Here is an 18,663-nt window from a genome sequence, read left to right on the forward strand (position 1 = left end):
TATAACTGGTTTTTGAGTTATTGTGTGTTTTTTTAGTCATTTTATTGTGGAACCAGTTTTATTTTAATTTATGTCTCAGTTGGTTTTTGATTTAGTCATTTCAAATAACAATTCTTGAATTATTTATTTTAGAAACTGGTTTTTGATTTAATTAATTCAAGGAACTAGTTTTTAATTTAGTTATATCAAGAATCGATTATTGACTTAGTTAATTCAAGGAGCCAGTTTTTTATTTATTTATTTTATTTTATGTATTTTTGTGCGTAAGTTTTTATTTTGGTTGTTGTTTTACGGAACCAGTTTCTTTATCTCGGATTTTTAACTAGTTGATAAAAATAATGAGTTTTGTTATCTCATATTCTAATGTCCAACTCCAACATCTAACTTTGGTGACGATAAAAATTCTGATGATTTTTCCGACGACGATAACAACTTTATTAGTGACTTTTTGATGACTTTTCCAGTGATTTTTTTTTGGAAAAAAAAATGACTTTTTCGATGACGATGACTTTTTCAACAACGATAATTTTTTTCGTGAATGTGCCTGCTCCAGCGAATTTTCTGGCGATATTTGTTATTATAAATTTTATCAAGTTTATTTATGGTTTTTTATTTGGTTTTTCATATTTTAAACTTTGTTTATTCTTTTAAACCCATATTTTTGTGCATTATTTTTTAGAAAATTACTCCATATACTATTTTTTTTTCTTTCAAATTTACGGTTTGAGTTTCTAAAGTGGTATCTCCAGTAATTTTTATGTGGGTTGCTATACGAATTTCGGTTGCGAGTTAGGTTGCTCTGTTAGTTGCAATAGGAGTTTCTATATATGTGGAATTCCGTAAAAATTAAAAAAAAAAAATCTGTTTAGAAGTGTAAAAATAAAAAAATTAATAATAATAATAATAATAATAATAATAATAGTAAAAATCAGTTTTCAAATTCCAAATATAAAGTTCAAATTTGTTTCAAGATACAACTTTATTTCAATTATCCCAATATTATGCTAAGTACACGTACAAAAAAAAAATAAACTTTCCTAAAAACAAATACAATATAATTTATCTAATTAAGCTAAATATATTTTTGTAGGAACAATACATATATCTAAGTTAATTGTTCTGATCCCTTCCAAAAAAAAAAAAAAAGAAGTTAATTGTTCTGAAAATTATAAAATCCCCAATAATTCCTAAAATAATAATAATAATTTTCTTTTAATTTTAGCACTCAATGATTTGAAATATCATTTAAACTGAGGAAATTTTCCATGTAAGTGCCAACATGAGAGCGTATTGAAATATCATCACCACCATCAATTTGAAGACAACAATTGTACTGTTGAGATCTAATGTCAAACAAAATAGGCTTATTACTACTAATAACCAATATAATAAATTCACTCAAAAATCCCAAAGCCTTGAATCTTTTATCCAAATTAATAGTGAACTCCAATTTGTTCCATGAATAATCTTGAGAATGATTATGATCATACTTGTTCACCACCCAAACATCACAACAAAATAATCTCGAACCATAATTATCCTTATTGTAATTGTAGTAGTACTCGAACAAAACTAGAGAAGCCTTACTAACATCATGATCATCAATAAATAAAGAAGCAAACTCCACATGAGACCAATTATCATGATGATTTTCATCTCCCACTTCAACCACCATTGTTGCAATATTTTCCGGCATTGATATTTGACCAAAAAAATTCTCCTGAAAGTCGAAAAACAACATACTTCGAAACAAGTAGTTATTATTGTCCTTAAAAAGAGCAATCCAATGAACTCTACTCCCTATGTTCTGCGAACGCCAAGCGATTTCGATGAGTTTAATCGGTTTAGGGCACAAAAAAGGTTGAATATTGCTAATAGAATGTTGGCTCCATTTATTTTCTCTTAAGGAATAGAGAAAAATAAGACAAAATATATTTCTATCTTTATATTCTAAATGAACAAAATTAACCACTTTGTAATCTTTAGTCTTAAAATCATATCCAAATCCAAAGCAACATATCTCTTGTTTGATAAGATGATCATTTTCTCTTTTACTAAAAATTTTAATATTTCTACAATCTTCCATTGACCTACTAGGATTCCACAAAATCAAATTCCCATAATTATCAGGTCTATGTCGATAGAGACAAAAGATTCCATTAACTGAATTGACCTTTCTAAGATACATGTCTGAGATTGTTTTTGACATGTAAAGTTGTAGTTTATTATTGTTATTATTTATGTAGTAATAAAGCTCTTTCTTATTAGAACTCGAATAACATTTGAATATGTTTTTGTTGCGTTGTGAAATATTATTGATTTGATAATCGAAGTGATTTTGAAGGAAATCTAAAGTTGATATAAACATGTTATATTGTTTGGAGACACTTTTCAATCTCGTTAGTGATTTCACATCACATCTTAATAGAATCTCGTAAACCATCTCGAAAGGGAGGGAGAAATCTTCATAATTCATCTTGATCATATGACCCAATATTATTAATTATAGGGATAAATATTTATTAACAATCTCATATATATATATAGTACTATATATATGTATGATATAATCCTATATGTATTAGAATTTGTGTGTATTGTACTATATCTACGCCTATTATTAATTCAAAAAATATGTTAATAATAATTTTTAAATTTGATAAAACATACAAATATTAATTTTTAAAATATCTTTTTTTATATTATTGAAAATTATTAAATTAAAAAATAAGATATAATTAAGTAATTATTGAAAAATATGGAATTATTGAATAATTACATTAGAATTTAGAACCTATATAAGTGAAGACTGCTTATAATATTGTACTTGTTTTGCCCTTTATATTAACAATATTAATTAACTCTTTAGGGGCTCGTTTGGAACGCCGTATTAGGTCGTATTGTATTGTATTGTATTATATTGAATTGGATTATATATCATATTTTTATATAATACTATGTTAAACTTTAATTTATACTAAAATATTATATATTTAGGTGTCCATCAAATTTAATACCACATATAGTTTTACATAAAAATATTGCATAAAATGCAATTCAATATAATATAATACAATACGACCTAATACGACGTTCCAAACGAGCCCTAAGTTAGTAATTTTATGAAGCTATTTCTATTTTTTTTTTTCCTCCGAGCTTGTGATAGGGAAATAAGTTTTCGGATGAGTGTAAAATTTTATTCAAGATTGGTAATTACTATATACTTAGGTGTATGTAGCATTGAGGTTACTCCCACATCTTTTTTCTCTTCCTTGTTTATCTTTTTGTTCATCTTTATTAGTAACTTTTGTTTTGAGTTGCAATATTATTTAAAATTTTGTTTCATCTTTGTATTATCAATATATATATATATAAAGGAGAAGTATAAGACGGTGACATGGCGCTATAAAATTACTCTAAATACATACATACATCTATCTATTTTTTCTTTAATTCTCACATTTTTTAATTTTTTAATAAGTTTATAAATATTAATTTTCTAAAATATAATCAATATATCTAAGTTATGAATATTAACTAATTAAAAAGACTTCCGTGGCATTGAAGGGAAAATCTAAAACAACATAGTGAATTTATACTTTTTTTTATTATTCTTTTAATATAAAATAAATAATAACCTAAACACCTAAACCTAACGCATATCTCTATTAGATACTACTTAAATCTTTCAATTTCAGTCAAAACTTTTATCAGGTTAAATTTTACAATTTCACTCAAAAAAATTTATGAGTTTTATTTATATTATAAGTGGCTACCACATTCAATTTTCATGGAGCCATTCTATAATACTGGAGTAGGAGCAAATTTCACTTAGCCCAATCCAAAAGAATTCTAAAAATTTGATGGAGTACAATAACAATATCAAAGATAGGTAAAGCTAGCATTATTTTTTTATTTTTTTTTTTCTAAATTTAATATTTAGGTAGTATATAAGCATATCAATCTCAGATATATATAGATTTTAAATTTTTATCTAAGACTTTAATCATATTTTAAATTTATGGTAAAAATTTGTTTCCCATCATTTTCAATTCTTCTAAAAAATGTGAGTAATATTCGTTATTTTTTTACTAAATAAATACTATTCGTTATTATTTATAAATTGCATAGCAACTTTTTGTTTTTTTTTTTTTTGTTTTTTTTTTTTGTGATTGATTTCAATATACTATAATTAACATTTTTTTTTTATAAGAAAGTCAATCGACTAAGAAAACATAAGCTATTATAGTGGGAATATTGTCCAACCAAGTGGAATTACAAAAGATTTAACACGAGGGGAATGGAGAGATATCACAGTATCGCAGCAAACCTTTTTTTTTGGGAAATAATATTATAATTAATTTTATATAGGGATGCACATTTCCCCTACGGGGATAGGCCCCGTGGAGACCCGCCCCATCCCGCCCCTAATGGGGCGGGAATTCCCCGTCTAAATGGAGAACAAGGCGGGGACAGGGATCACTTTTTGTCCCCGATGTTAAACGGGGCAGGGACGGGGATGACACTCCCCGTCCGACGGGGACCGTTTAGTATTTTATCTTATATTTTTAATAATATTTTATAATTTATAATTTATGTTTGCATTTTTTTAGTATATTAGTATCTTTTTTATGAATTTTAAGTTATATTTTGGATAATAATTAGTTTATTGAATAATAATTAATGTGTAATATTTTAATTTTTATGTGGTTTAATATTTGAAATTTTTACATGAAAAATCCATTTTGCACAATTTATTACCTAAATACCTCTACACGCCTATGTCTACATTTTTACTTACAAAGTTGGTTTTATTACACAAATACCATTTAGTCATCATTCCATCCATCATCAATCAAATTCTACTCTCTTCCCTCTCTTTTTTCATTTTCTATCAATCAATCCATCATTTCACTCTCTTTTTTTCTTTTTTTCTTTTTATTTTTAATTTTATTGCAGTTTTTAATTTTTTATTTTTAATTTTATTTCAGTTTTTAATTTTTTATTTTTAATTTTATTTTTAGTTTTTAATTTTTAATTTTTTTTCCATAACAATTCTTCTTTTCTTTTTATTTTTAATTTTATTTCGAGTTTTTAATTTTTTATTTTTAATTTTATTTCAGTTTTTAATTTTTAATTTTTAATTTTATTTTCAGTTTTTAATTTTTAATTTTTTTTCCATAACAATTGTTCTTTTCTTTTTATTTTTAATTTTTAATTGTAAAGCTAGTTTCTTATATATTGTTGCTTAGGTCTAGGATTGACTTCTATCAATCAATCCATCATTTCACTCTCTTTTTTCTTCTTTTCTTTTTATTTTTAATTTTATTTCGAGTTTTTAATTTTTAATTTTTAATTTTATTTCAGTTTTTAATTTTGAATTTTTTTACATAACAATTCTTCTTTTCTTTTTATTTTAAATTTTTAATTGTAAAGCTAGTTTCTTATATATTCTTACGAAGAAACGGACCTTGATAACATATGGAGCGACTGTGTAGAGAATAAAGCCAGAAAGAGTATAGAAATCATTGTGCTTCTTATGTATGTTTGCTCAACAAATAATGCAGAGATTTCATTGTCAACGTTTCTGGGAAAAAAGCTAATGTTGGTGCTGATGTTCGAACCGAGGTTTGTTTTCGGTTTCTTTTTTGTTTTCTCCCATATTTGAAATTTTACACCTTCTGTATGTATTTTTTTAATATGTTTTTTTATCTAGTTGTTTCCTGTCCATTTTTATATCATCAATGGGTAACAATGAGATTTATCATGGATGTTGATGTTCAAAGAGTTTTTCCTGTATTTTAGTTTGTATACAGTTGTTTTGTAGTTTTATTATAGTTTTGCTACTTGCATATGTTATTTCACTATAAAATTAATATGCAACTATTTGCACAAAACTTACTATGTATAACTACTATTTTTTAGTCCCCATCAAATTAAATTCTTGCATAATATATAAACTATCATAAAACGATAATGCAACTATAAGGCAACTATTTGCACTTGCATACAGTTGTTTTGTAGTTTTATTATAGTTTTGCTACTTGCATATGTTATTTCACTATAAAATTAATATGCAACTATTTGCACAAAACTTACTATGTATAACTACTATTTCTTAGTCCCCATCAAATTAAATTCTTGCATAATATATAAACTATCATAAAACGATAATGCAACTATAAGGCAACCAAAACAAAAAAAAAATCAAAATGTAACTGTATATAACGTAGATGTATTATTCATGAGATTTTTTTTAAAAATTTTCACATCATACATTGTTTTGAATTTGGTGGGAGGTCCATATCTGTTTGTTACAGATCTACATTTCATGAATCTGGATTTCGATATTAGGGGGAGTTGTTTTGATCGAATAAAACAGAAAACAAACGTGTAATTTCAGTTTCTTCACAGTTTTCGATTTTTTTTCGTCATTTTCAGTTTAGATCATTGCAGGTATTTTTTTCCAGTTGATTTTGCCAGAATTAATAGTTGTATTTTTCTCGTTTTGGTTTCATTTTGGTTGTTTTGCGGTTTTGAAACGAGCGCGTATTTTCATCTTCATGGTTCGCTCTGTACAGCTGAAGGCTTAGTGCATGTGGTATTTTTGTAAATATTTGTAAGTGGACTGTATAAATGTTTAATGGGCCGGCCCAAAGTATTTTTGTAATTTTTTTTCCTTTTTTGTATTTTTTTGTTTTTATCCCTTAATATTTTTGCATATTAAAAATTTCATTTTATTATTAGGGATTCCTCGCCCCGTCCCCGCCCCATTAGGGGATTCCCCGCCCCATCCCCGCCCCATTAGGGGATTCCCCGCCCCATCCCCGATGGGGAATAAGCAGGGATGGGGATTAAAATTTTTAACAGAGATGGGGACGGGGAAGCACTCCCCGCCAATTCCCCGCCCCATGTGCACCCCTAATTGTTACAATTTAATATAAAAATTATAAAAATTTAAAAGATATTGCGTGTTAAAATAACTTGTAAGAGATTGGTATAGATACATTAATTATCGACTTCGCCTTCTATTCAACTTTTTATATAAATTTGGAGCATGCATTTAATTGTGGAGATTGGAGAATCACATATAATCTATATTATTTTATTTCCAACCCAATAAAACCTCCCTAACATAACTTTATATTTAAGATTTTAAAATTTTAATTAAAATATGGCTAAACATTTTAAAAATATCCCTAACACTTTTTTAGCCATATAATATTAGAATATTTTATTTATGGAAATTATTTTCTAATTAAGGAAATAATTTTCTATTTAAAGAAATAAATAAATAATTGATTTTCTGTTAAATGAATATTTTATATTCATTGAATTTGGACAAAATCAATTATGTAATATTCTATATATGGTCAGATTTCTATATTCATTACCTGATTTGATTTCCTGAATTAATTGTCAAAATATTCTGACAATTAATGTGGCGCAGATACTGATGGAGTATCGCACCTATAAATATAGGGTCTCGGTCCCCGAGCTCCTCACTCATTCTGTTCATAACAGCAAAATCCATCTAAAGAGAGTTGAGAGAGCGAGGAAGCCCGATTACCCACATCAACCAGTTTCCCTTGCAGATCAAAGCTTATGTGGGTTTGAAGCTCAAGAATCAATGGCTGGAGGTATTTCAATCCTTAAATTATAGTGTATATATGTTTGATTAATTCCGCACTTTATACTTAAACATATATATATTTCAGTTTATACATATAAATGTCTAACAGTTGGTATCAGAGCGGATTATATATCTCTGCCTTGATTTTTTTTTTTGAGTTTCATATATATATATATACATTTACGGGGTTCTTCATTTATAATATAAATTATATATATTTTATATATACTTTTATATTATATAATCCCGATTATATATATATATTCATACTCAATTTATTTTTTATATATACATATATATATATTCATCTTCATATTTACGTTTATATATATATTATATACATTTATTTATACCGTATAATATATATATTTCTGGGTATACTTTCATATTATTATTCATTTATTCATTAATTTCTTTCCATATAATTAATTATCATATTCTATTATATATTTGTATGATATTTATATGGTTTAATATGTATATGTATATATATGTATACAGTATTGATTTTTGTTTTTATATATATTTTATATATATATATACATTTTCTTTTCATTTACGTATATATATTCATATTTATATATATACACTTTTATATTCATATTTCATAATCTATATGTTCATATGTATACACACATTCATATTTATATTCATATACTGTGTATATACATATAATTTTTCATGTATATATGTTTATATATAATACTCAATGCTTTCATATTTTTATTGCATAAAATTGTATGTAATATTATCTTCCATACATTAATGATGATTTTATGCAGTATATACATTGTATACGAGTATATATATACATGAAGGTTTTATTTTTCGGTCTGTAATTTTTTCGTTTTCATTTTTTGGTATTTATTTCGAATCCTCTACTTATTACTATATTCATATAATATTTTAGATCGATTTTATGAATGAAAAGGATTTGAAAACCATCTGAAAACTGAAAAATTCTCTTAAGAACACGATCGGACCCGAAAGAATATTTATGAAATTAAAGTCTACATTTTACGTATTTTTTTGATGCTTAAAATCAATATGGATCTCTTAATTTATTCATTTAGATCATTTTTGAATTGATTCCATGAATTTTAGTCGTCGGTGTTGTTTTTCAGGGCAGTTTTTTCAAAAAAAAAAAAAAAAAGGAAAATTAAGAAAAATTTAAGAAAATTCCAAATTTTTTATTATTTTGATTTATTTTTGGAATTTTATTTTATTTCCTTATTTTTGTTTATTTAGTCAATTAAATTACATTTATTTAAACTTTCCATTCTTATTTAACATATATCTTCATATATTATATGTTATTTAGTAATAAATTATTATGGAAAGTTTTTAATTTGGTAAATTAATTACATGATTTATTTTTTACATGTAATTACAATAATTGTGATATTTTTAGAATGTGAATATTTAATTATTCTACAATTAAGTGCGCAATTATTATATTTATTTACCAATTAAGTAATTTATTGATTAAATTAATTGATAATCTGCCATCAAGTATATTATTTAATTTTGCATTTAATTTATTTCATATAATTAATTGTACTAATTTGTATATTTACCTTATTTATACAAACTAATTATTAGTACAAATATTTAAGATATTATATGGTTATAAATGCATAATTAATTACATATCATGGAATTAAGCATTTAATTTATTATCATACAATAATTGTTTTAATTTGTATTTATTTGGAAAATTTATTTTTAATACAATTAATTTTGATTTGTATGATTTAAATGCTATACATAAATTCTTTTTATAGTGCTAGATATATTTAGAAATATTCAAACATTAAGATAGGTTGAATATTTTATATAGCACATTAAGTTTCATAAAACTTCATAAAATTATTCATAAAATATTCATAAAACTTCCTAAAATGAATAAAATATGAATAAAATGTAAGTAATTTTGTGGTTTGACATAAGAAAACATGAATTTGGGACAAATGCTCATATCTAGAACGGTTTTTAATGATCTTCGGACGACCACACTAGGAGCATTAATCTCAGTGATTGTCTACTATGTTAATAACGAAATTACTTTTAGGTAGAGCCCAATACCTAATGTCAAAGTGAAAATATAATTTTATATAATTAGGGAGTAGCCACAGCATCCTTATTTGTATAAAATTATATATTAATTAAAATTCACCTTAATGGACATAACTTGTAATTAATTATATAGGTATAATAATTTTACCCCACAGGGATTTTATTATATTTATATAATTAATTAGGATAATATGTTAAATTAAGCTCTCTTAATTTACCCCACAGGGAGTTATGGGGATTTAATTTAATAGTGTTATCACAAATTTAATTAAAGATAGATAATAAACCTTCATTTTCCAAAACTAATTGTTTAATTAAATCTATCATAAAGTTCATCTAATTTTATTAAATTTAAAATTTAGCCCACATGCAATTTTAGATTTAGTAAAATTTTAATCTTCAGTTTATACTTTGGTGTCTAGTGAACCACATAATTTTAAATAATTAGGGAGTAGCCACAGCATCCTTAATTATATAAAATTATATATATTAAGTGGATTAAGATCACATAATGGACATGAATTATGTGAACATAATAATCTTACCCTACAGGGATTTTATTATATTCACATGATTAATATGTTAAATTAAATTCTCTTAATTTATCCCACAGGAAATTATGTAGATTTAATTTAATAATTTTATCATAAAGTATAAAATTTTGAAACATTTATAAATAATTAAGTGTTTCATACCTTTCATTGAGATAGAAATATTAAACTTTAAGTTTTTCATAAATTGTGTAAATCTATCATAATCTACATCTAAATCTAATCTTATTAAATTAAAAATTTAGCCCACAGGCAATTTTTGTTTAATAAGATTTCATATTTAAGCATGTTTATTCATTGGTAAAAACATGATTCATTTAAACCTCAAAACTATATATGTAATTTTATTACATCACTATTCATAAATTTCTTCCATACTAGTAGAAAATTTCTTCCATAACAGTAGAAATTTTCAAAATTTATTCTGATAACTTCATCTAGCATATACAGTTTTTACTGTATAATTAAGAAAAAATAAATCACACTTTATTATCACCAATAAATTTTAATTTATTGTGTATGAATTCATTCTAATATAGTTAATGTGATTATTAACACATAGTGGATTATTTTAGATTGTTATTCCACATTCATAATTTCTTGCAAGGTTTACAAATAAACCTAAGAAAGTCAGTAACTGTGAGCAAATCTTATCCACAGACAAGATAAGTTCTCACATTTAGAAGTTTAAGGAACAAGCAATATAGTAGTGGCTTTGTTTTAAAATTGGCAAAGATCTTTATGTTCCAAGATTCTATTGAAACTTGATTTAGACACATTTAGAGGTCTTTACTACAAATGATGTCACTCATAAAGATATGCAAGTTCAATCTGACAATAAGAAATGTGTTATTAATAAGAATTCTTCTACATTATAGCACCAAAGATTATGGAACATATCTCCATAAATAGAATAAATGTTAGTAAATGGTGGGGATATTCATTACACTTGATTTTACTAACTTTATTTAGAACTTGTGTGAATTTCATTAAGAATATGTATTCCAACAAGTCAAAATCGGTGCATACTAGAATTCTATCATATTAAAAATCATACAAGTCAATTAATTTTGAAGACATGGACTCAAATTTTGCATCTCCTTTTTAACGATTACTCACATAAATAATTTTTCTACAAAAGTATAGATTTATATGTTTCAAAGACATTTAAATCTTAAGTAGAGAAATGGTGCATTTTGCATATTAAGATAGTGAGATCAAATATAAAATGGAGAATACTACATTAAAATTCGTGAGTATGGATAAACTCCCAGTCTATTTGTAAAGTTTCTTTAAAAGCATGGGTTCATTGCCCGATACATATGCTTGGTACACCCAAATTATAGTGTGTAACAGATTTAAGAAACTAAGCATTTTTTAGACATGGGGTGGAGCCTACATAGCAAACTCCAATCTTTCCTAAATCTTTGTCTATTGATACTCAACAATGGGGTGTACATATCGAATCGTGTTCTAACCAAAGTTGTTTCTCAAACATATTTTGAGTTGTAATAAGGTTGAAAACCGACTTGATGACATGTACACATTTTATAAATACCCATATATAGTTAGAGTACAATTGTCAAAGAAAAGATCTGGGCCCTAAACAATAAATGAGCACATTTCATTTGAAAAGCTATAAGGTTTAAGGGTTACATATTTTATTATCTATCACACAACGCTAGAATTGTGGAATTAAGAATTGACTTGATCAGTGGGAGTGATCAATCTAGGAACCTAGTTTCCGAGAAAGATCATTCATATTTTCTCAAACTTCCACCTCAAGTGTTAGATTAATTATGATTCACAACAACCCTTAAGATTAATGGTTATTGAGAATTCATAACTAATCATTAATAATATACAAGTCATTGGTAAAATTCTAATAAGTTATGTTATTTAGTAATTGCTTACAATTTCTAAAATAACATGTTATTGAACCATTTGCTCTTTTAAGAGTTTGTTGGTCCATCCTTAAGATGACTTATTAGAACAGTAAGATCAATGTTTTCTAGTGATTACATTTTGTACAATAAGAGTTCAACTACAATATTAATTTGAGACACAAATTAAATTATAGAATGATAAAGAATTGAAGTTGTAGTACAACATGCCATGAATGAAGAAATGAATATCTTAAAGAGCAATAAAGTTTATCTTTAGTAAAGTTGCCTAATGGGGTGGAGAACATTAATAAAGCATAAGTTTTTTCACCAATAATATTCATTAGGCAACATTGAGAAATATAAAGATATAAAAGAATATTCATTGCTAAGAAGTTCATTTTGAACTAAGAATCAATAACAAAAGAGATTTACATTCTCACTTGTTTTTATAAATGATTCTATTATAGACCTTGGCATTTGTTGCTCGTTTCAATTCATTAATCAGTTCCAAACAGTGAACTAGAGGAGAATATACAGATTGCCATAAAGATTTTCCTCTAATAGTGGTGAACATATGCAAGCTTAAGGTGTCTACCTATAGATTAAAATAAACATCTCACAAATTGGTATTATATCATCTTTTCATTTAGACTTCAAAAGAGAATTATGGAAATAATTATATACCAGAAAGTTAGTGGGAGTAATATTTGTTTTATACGTCGACAATATGTTACTTGCAAATGATGATAAAAGTTTTCTATATAAGTTGAAATCATTCATATCTTAAATTATTATTTTGAGATAAGGAATATAAATAATATATTAGAGAGTAGCCACAGCATCTCTGATTAAATAAAATTATGTATTATTCATTTGATATAACTTTTATCTTTAAGTGTGATAAATTCAACTCGAACCAGCATCTGAAAAATGATCTGGAGTGAGAATAAATTAAGAACATTCATTTGCTTCTATTTTAGAAGCCTAATGTATTCCTAAGAGTCTGAATAAGACTTTGCATTACATTTGTTTCAGGATCGTTAAGTAGTATCAGAATAACTAAAGTTAAGACCACTTTATTTTTCATACCAAGTGATGAGGTATCTTTAAGATACTAAAAATTATATTCATACATATTTTAAGATGAATTGACCATCTGGAAAGATAGTTAACCAATTAGATTCTAACATACTTCACTGGTTGTATTTATTCACGTAAATCAATATTTTATTACGTCCTTAAGATTACCAGTAAGTTATATTGTAGAGAATCTTGATTGTTATTTCCACTATAGAAGTCAGATTCATTTATTGTTTTGAGGATACATCTCGTATGATGTATTATAGAGTTTCATAGTAGGCCTAGAGTTCAGAATTATAGTTTCATTAGGCCATTAAGAAAATTTTGCGATAAATTCAGCTACAATATTTATGGCTAATAACTCTAAGAGTACTGGTCGAAGCTAGCATGTCGACATTAAGTATTTAGCCATAAAAAGGCGTGATAAGTGGTCATTAATCACGCAAACTGAATTGAGTGATCGCATAGATCCTTGACTAAAGGCATGCCGCAACACAAATTCAAGGATCATAAAGTAAATATGAGATTCAGTTAACCCATATGCAGTTTTTTTTATTTGTACAACCAAAAATTATTTAATGAAACTCTAATTTCGATATTTTCTCATATTTATGTGCACCTTAATTTCATCTGAGAAAATTATCGTAAGAGGACCTGAATAAACATAAGGGTTAGGGTTTATTCGCTTAAGTACATTGCCACATAAAGTACATTGTTATATAGTAAATGTATTGTAATACATGGAAGATAATACTCGATTCATAATGAGGACATGTCGCTATGATTCGTATGTTTATTATATAATGAGGAACGTTAGGTTTGAATATTTTAGTTTAAATGCTGACCAAGTGGGAGAATATTAGAATATTTTATTTATGGAAATTATTTTCTAATTAAGGAAATAATTTTCTATTTAAAGAAATAAATAAATAATTGATTTTCTGTTAAATGAATATTTTATATTCATTGAATTTGGACAAAATCAATTATGTAATATTCTATATATGGTCAGATTTCTATATTCATTACCTGATTTGATTTCCTGAATTAATTGTCAAAATATTCTGACAATTAATGTGGCGCAGATACTGATGGAGTATCGCACCTATAAATATAGGGTCTCGGTCCCCGAGCTCCTCACTCATTCTGTTCATAACAGCAAAATCCATCTAAAGAGAGTTGAGAGAGCGAGGAAGCCCGATTACCCACATCAACCAGTTTCCCTTGCAGATCAAAGCTTATGTGGGTTTGAAGCTCAAGAATCAATGGCTGGAGGTATTTCGATCCTTAAATTATAGTGTATATATGTTTGATTAATTCCGCACTTTATACTTAAACATATATATATATATATTTCAGTTTATACATATAAATGTCTAACATATAATTCTAACCAATTTTTTTAGTTTATAATTCATTAAGTAGGCCACCTTTTTAGTTGATTTTTTCTTTCCAAAAAAACAGTGTATATGTTTAGGCACTCCTTTTGTTAAAATTTATATTATAGTTGCATCATATATAGAAGAAAAGAGTAAATTTTTTGTGTAAGGATGAACTATATATCATAAACATAATAATTTTTGAGACTTTGGATGACAATTTTTAAGAGTTTCTTTTTATTTTTATTGTTTTTGTTTTGTTTAGGGTAGAAAGATTTCACTATATATGCTCTTTCTCTATACATATCTCATGAAATTACATATATTGTAAATTTTATATTTATTCATATATTGTTTTTTTTACAATTCTCAACTTATTTTTGTTCTATTTTTTAAAATAATACTAAGATATATATAAAAAAATATTTATCAATTTAAGCCTCACATAAATTATCACTTTAAAATGGTATATATCATTGTGTAATGATTTAAAATATGTATAATAATAAAATTAATAAAAAAATTATGATAAAACAAGTACATAAATAATATATATATTGTTAAGTTTTTATTGACTCCGGCCATCAATTTATATTTTATTTTTCATTTTTGTTTTTTGAATTTTTGTTAATATTATTATACAAGTATTATATATTAGTGGAATTGAAGAAATTTACAAAAAAAAAAAATAATTATTTTCTTCACAAACAAATAATAGTTATTATTATATTAATATTTTTTTATTAGTATCTGTTATAATAATTATGTAAATTAAGTATCATTTGAATTAATATTTAAATTCAAAATTTATTAGATATTTAATTTATTATTTTTTATTCTACTTTTTAATATATATAATTTATGATTATCAAATTTGTAAATTTTAAAAATAAAGAATTTAATTAAATAATTGACCATAAATTAAAGGGATTAAAAAGCTCATTAATTCAAAAACTTTCCACCAACCCCAAGAGAGTGGAAGTTATAATATTAAGAAGACAACTCTTAAAGAAGATATGTTTATCAACAAGATAACTATTTAAAAATTATTCGACTGATTGGAGTGATACGGTGATGACAATGGATGAGATACGATATTTTAATGATACAGTGAGGATAATGAGTGAGATACGGTAAAGATATAGTGATAAGTGAGATACGATGAGAGACAACGGAGGAGCAGATACGGTATTAATACGGTGATGACAACGGAGATTCAGTATTGAATGATCAGATATACAAATAATGCATTATATTTATAAAAAAACACTATTTTTTTTTTCTAAACCACCCTATTTACTTATTTTTATAATAATAATTTTTTTAACAAAATAATTCAAAATTATATATGTAATATATATAAATAGTATAAATTTAAACTTTATAATATTAAATAAATCAAATAATAATAGTCAATATCAAATAATAATAAATTTTCTATAAATTTATTTTTTCACGTTTGAGGATATATGATGATTTGTTTTTCATAATATTAATTTATTTTATGAGAAAAAAGATAAATAAAAGTTTATTAGAATAATTACTTTTATTATTAAAAAAAATTAAATAAAAAATATTAAATTTTGAAATTTAATATAGTTTTATGACTTAATTATTACAACCGCACGCGAAGAGCGGTTTGTTTCCTAATTTTCAAAAAAGACTACATTTATAAAGATATTTGATTGTGATTAATATATATTTAAGGGTAATGTGCGTCTAAAATCTCTATATTTTTATGTTTGTTACGGTTTAACTTTCTTACTCGAAAAATTAGGCTAAACTTCCTAGACTCCACAATCGTTTTGCTTTGAAGTCCTTCCGTCCATTTTAGTCTGTTAAGTGCCAAAGTGGATTGCCACAGTGTACATTGCAAAATTTCATTAGTCCACATAATATTACTAATATAAATATTAAAACAATAAATTTAAAATATAAAAAAAAATTAAAATCAGAAAAAAAGAATTAAAAAATAATTTCTTATCTCTTTTTTCTTTTTTTTATTTTTATTTTCTTTTTTTTTTCCTCATGCTTCTTCTTCTTCTTTGCTGCCAAGGTGTTATATATATATATATATATATATATATATATATATTTATATATATATATAAAAAGGGATATTGGCGGTTAAACCACCTGAACTTTACGTTTTGTAACACTTAACCACAAAAACCAAAATTTTGGCGGCTAAACTACCTAAACCCTGGTTCCGTTTTGCTCTGCACACCTCCGTCCAAAAATCACAGTTAAGTGTCACAGTGGACTGTCCACGTGTACACACTTGTACACGTGGCAAATTTTTAGTGGTCCACGTAATATATGTTTTAAATAATAATTATAAATATTTAAAAAAATTAAAAAATTAGAAAAAAAAATTATTTTTTTTTTCTTTTTTACTTTTTTTAATTTTAAAAAATTAATTTTTTTTTAATTTTTTTTTTCTTTTTCTTCTTCTTTCTTCTTTTTCTACAGAGCCAACCCGAGGAAACCGATTCCACTAACATCCCCAACAATAAACAGCAAGCCTCCATCAAATCAATCACATCTCAGGTATGTATTTCTACTGCCATTTTTGGGTTTCGAACGAAGTATGAACCATGTGTGTGTGAGTGTGATCCTGTTTTATTATTTATTTATATTTTTGGGGGAATTTTTAGCTCAAGGATATGGCGTTGAAGGCTTCGGGAGCTTACAAGCACTGCAATCCGTATACTGGATCGGCGACAGTCCAAGGCCGAGTTAGAAACAACGTGGAATCGGATGCCGACTCGGACCGGTTCCAATGGTCATACCGGCGGACGGGGAGTTCGAGCTCGACAACGCCCAAGACTTGGGGGAAAGAAATGGAGTTGAGGCTTAAAGGGATCTCAAGTTCGAGTGGACGGAGAGTAGAGCCGCCGATCGTGTTCGTCGTTCAAGTCGAGTCCCATTCGTACCCCAAAGTAGGCGAGGAAGCAAAGGACTCTGCTTCCTTACATGGGTCCTTCTTCTCTTCTCCTCCTTTCCTTCTTGTACGGACGTGGCAGCCATGAAAGATTAATAAGAAAATAGAGGAAGGTAGTTGAGTTGGAGACTTGGAGTTGCAAAAAAAAAAAAGAAGAAGAAAAAAGAAAGAAAAAAGAAGAAGAAAAAGAAAAAAAAAAATTTAAAAAATTAATTTTGTAAAATTAAAAAAAGAAAAAAAGAAAAAAAATTAATTTTTTTTTTCTGATTTTTTTATTTTTTAAATATTTATAATTATTTTTTAAAACTAATATTACGTGGACCACTAAAAATTTGCGTGTACAAGTGTATACACGTGGGCAGTCCACCGTGGCACTTCACTGTGATTTTTGGACGGAGGTGTGCAGAGCAAAACGGAACCAGGGTTTAGGTAGTTTAGCTGCCAAAATTTTGGTTTTTGTGGTTAAGTGTTACAAAACGTAAAGTTCAGGTGGTTTAGCCGCCAATATCCCTATAAAAAAAATTCTAATATGTAATCTAAGATAACCCAAAAACTAAAATCCAAAACCCAAACCTATTACTGGCCGGGCCGAAGATGGAAAAGAACGAAGAGCTTACTGTTGTAGTGAAAATTTTGGTGCGATCTGAAGGAGAACGTTGAGAGAGATCGAGAGGGTGGGAGAGGATAGATCGAGATGGTGAGATCTCAAAGAGAGGGAGAGATCGAAACGGTGGGTGGTGGGTTTTTGCTGGCTGCTTGACAGGCGGGACTCGGCGTGGTGGTTTCATCGAGATTGGGGTCTCGTCGGGGTGGTTCTGGGTTTTGGGGTGGGGGTTTGCTTTTCTGGGGAACAAAGAAGAAGAAGAAGTTTAAAAAAAAAAAAAAAAGGAAAGAAAGAAAAAAGACAAAAAAAAAAAAATTAATTTATTTTTTCTGATTTTAATTTTTTTAATATTTTAAGTTATCTTTTAAATATTTATATTATAAGTATTAGGTGGATTAATGAAATTTTGCCACGTGTACATTTATGTACATTGTAACAGTCCACTTTGACACTTAATAGAGTAAAATAGACAGAAGCACTACAGAGCAAAACGATTGTCGAGTCTAGAAA

General features: G+C 26.3%; 1 protein-coding gene across 1 annotated transcript; it reads left to right on the forward strand.

Annotated features, from left to right (window-relative positions):
• Positions 1-15,766: 15,766 nt before the first annotated feature.
• On the forward strand, positions 15,767-18,023 carry LOC115720497 (protein Brevis radix-like 3). The gene is made up of 3 exons (XM_030649644.2): positions 15,767-15,793; positions 17,078-17,155; positions 17,263-18,023. Exons 1-3 carry the CDS (start codon positions 15,767-15,769, stop codon positions 17,635-17,637), a joined length of 480 nt encoding a protein of 159 aa, XP_030505504.1. The 3' UTR covers positions 17,638-18,023.
• Positions 18,024-18,663: the final 640 nt, after the last annotated feature.

This window comes from Cannabis sativa, chromosome 2, assembly GCF_029168945.1.
Source record: "Cannabis sativa cultivar Pink pepper isolate KNU-18-1 chromosome 2, ASM2916894v1, whole genome shotgun sequence".
Lineage (NCBI taxonomy): Eukaryota > Viridiplantae > Streptophyta > Magnoliopsida > Rosales > Cannabaceae > Cannabis > Cannabis sativa.

Bases quoted from the DNA above. Each gene is read 5' to 3' on its own strand.
- LOC115720497 (XM_030649644.2), top strand. From the start codon at position 15,767: ATGAGAGACAACGGAGGAGCAGATACG. The intron at 15,794-17,077 runs GTATTAATACGG...CTTTTTCTACAG, and splicing joins ACAACGGAGGAGCAGATACG to AGCCAACCCGAGGAAACCGA. The intron at 17,156-17,262 runs GTATGTATTTCT...GGGAATTTTTAG, and splicing joins TCAAATCAATCACATCTCAG to CTCAAGGATATGGCGTTGAA.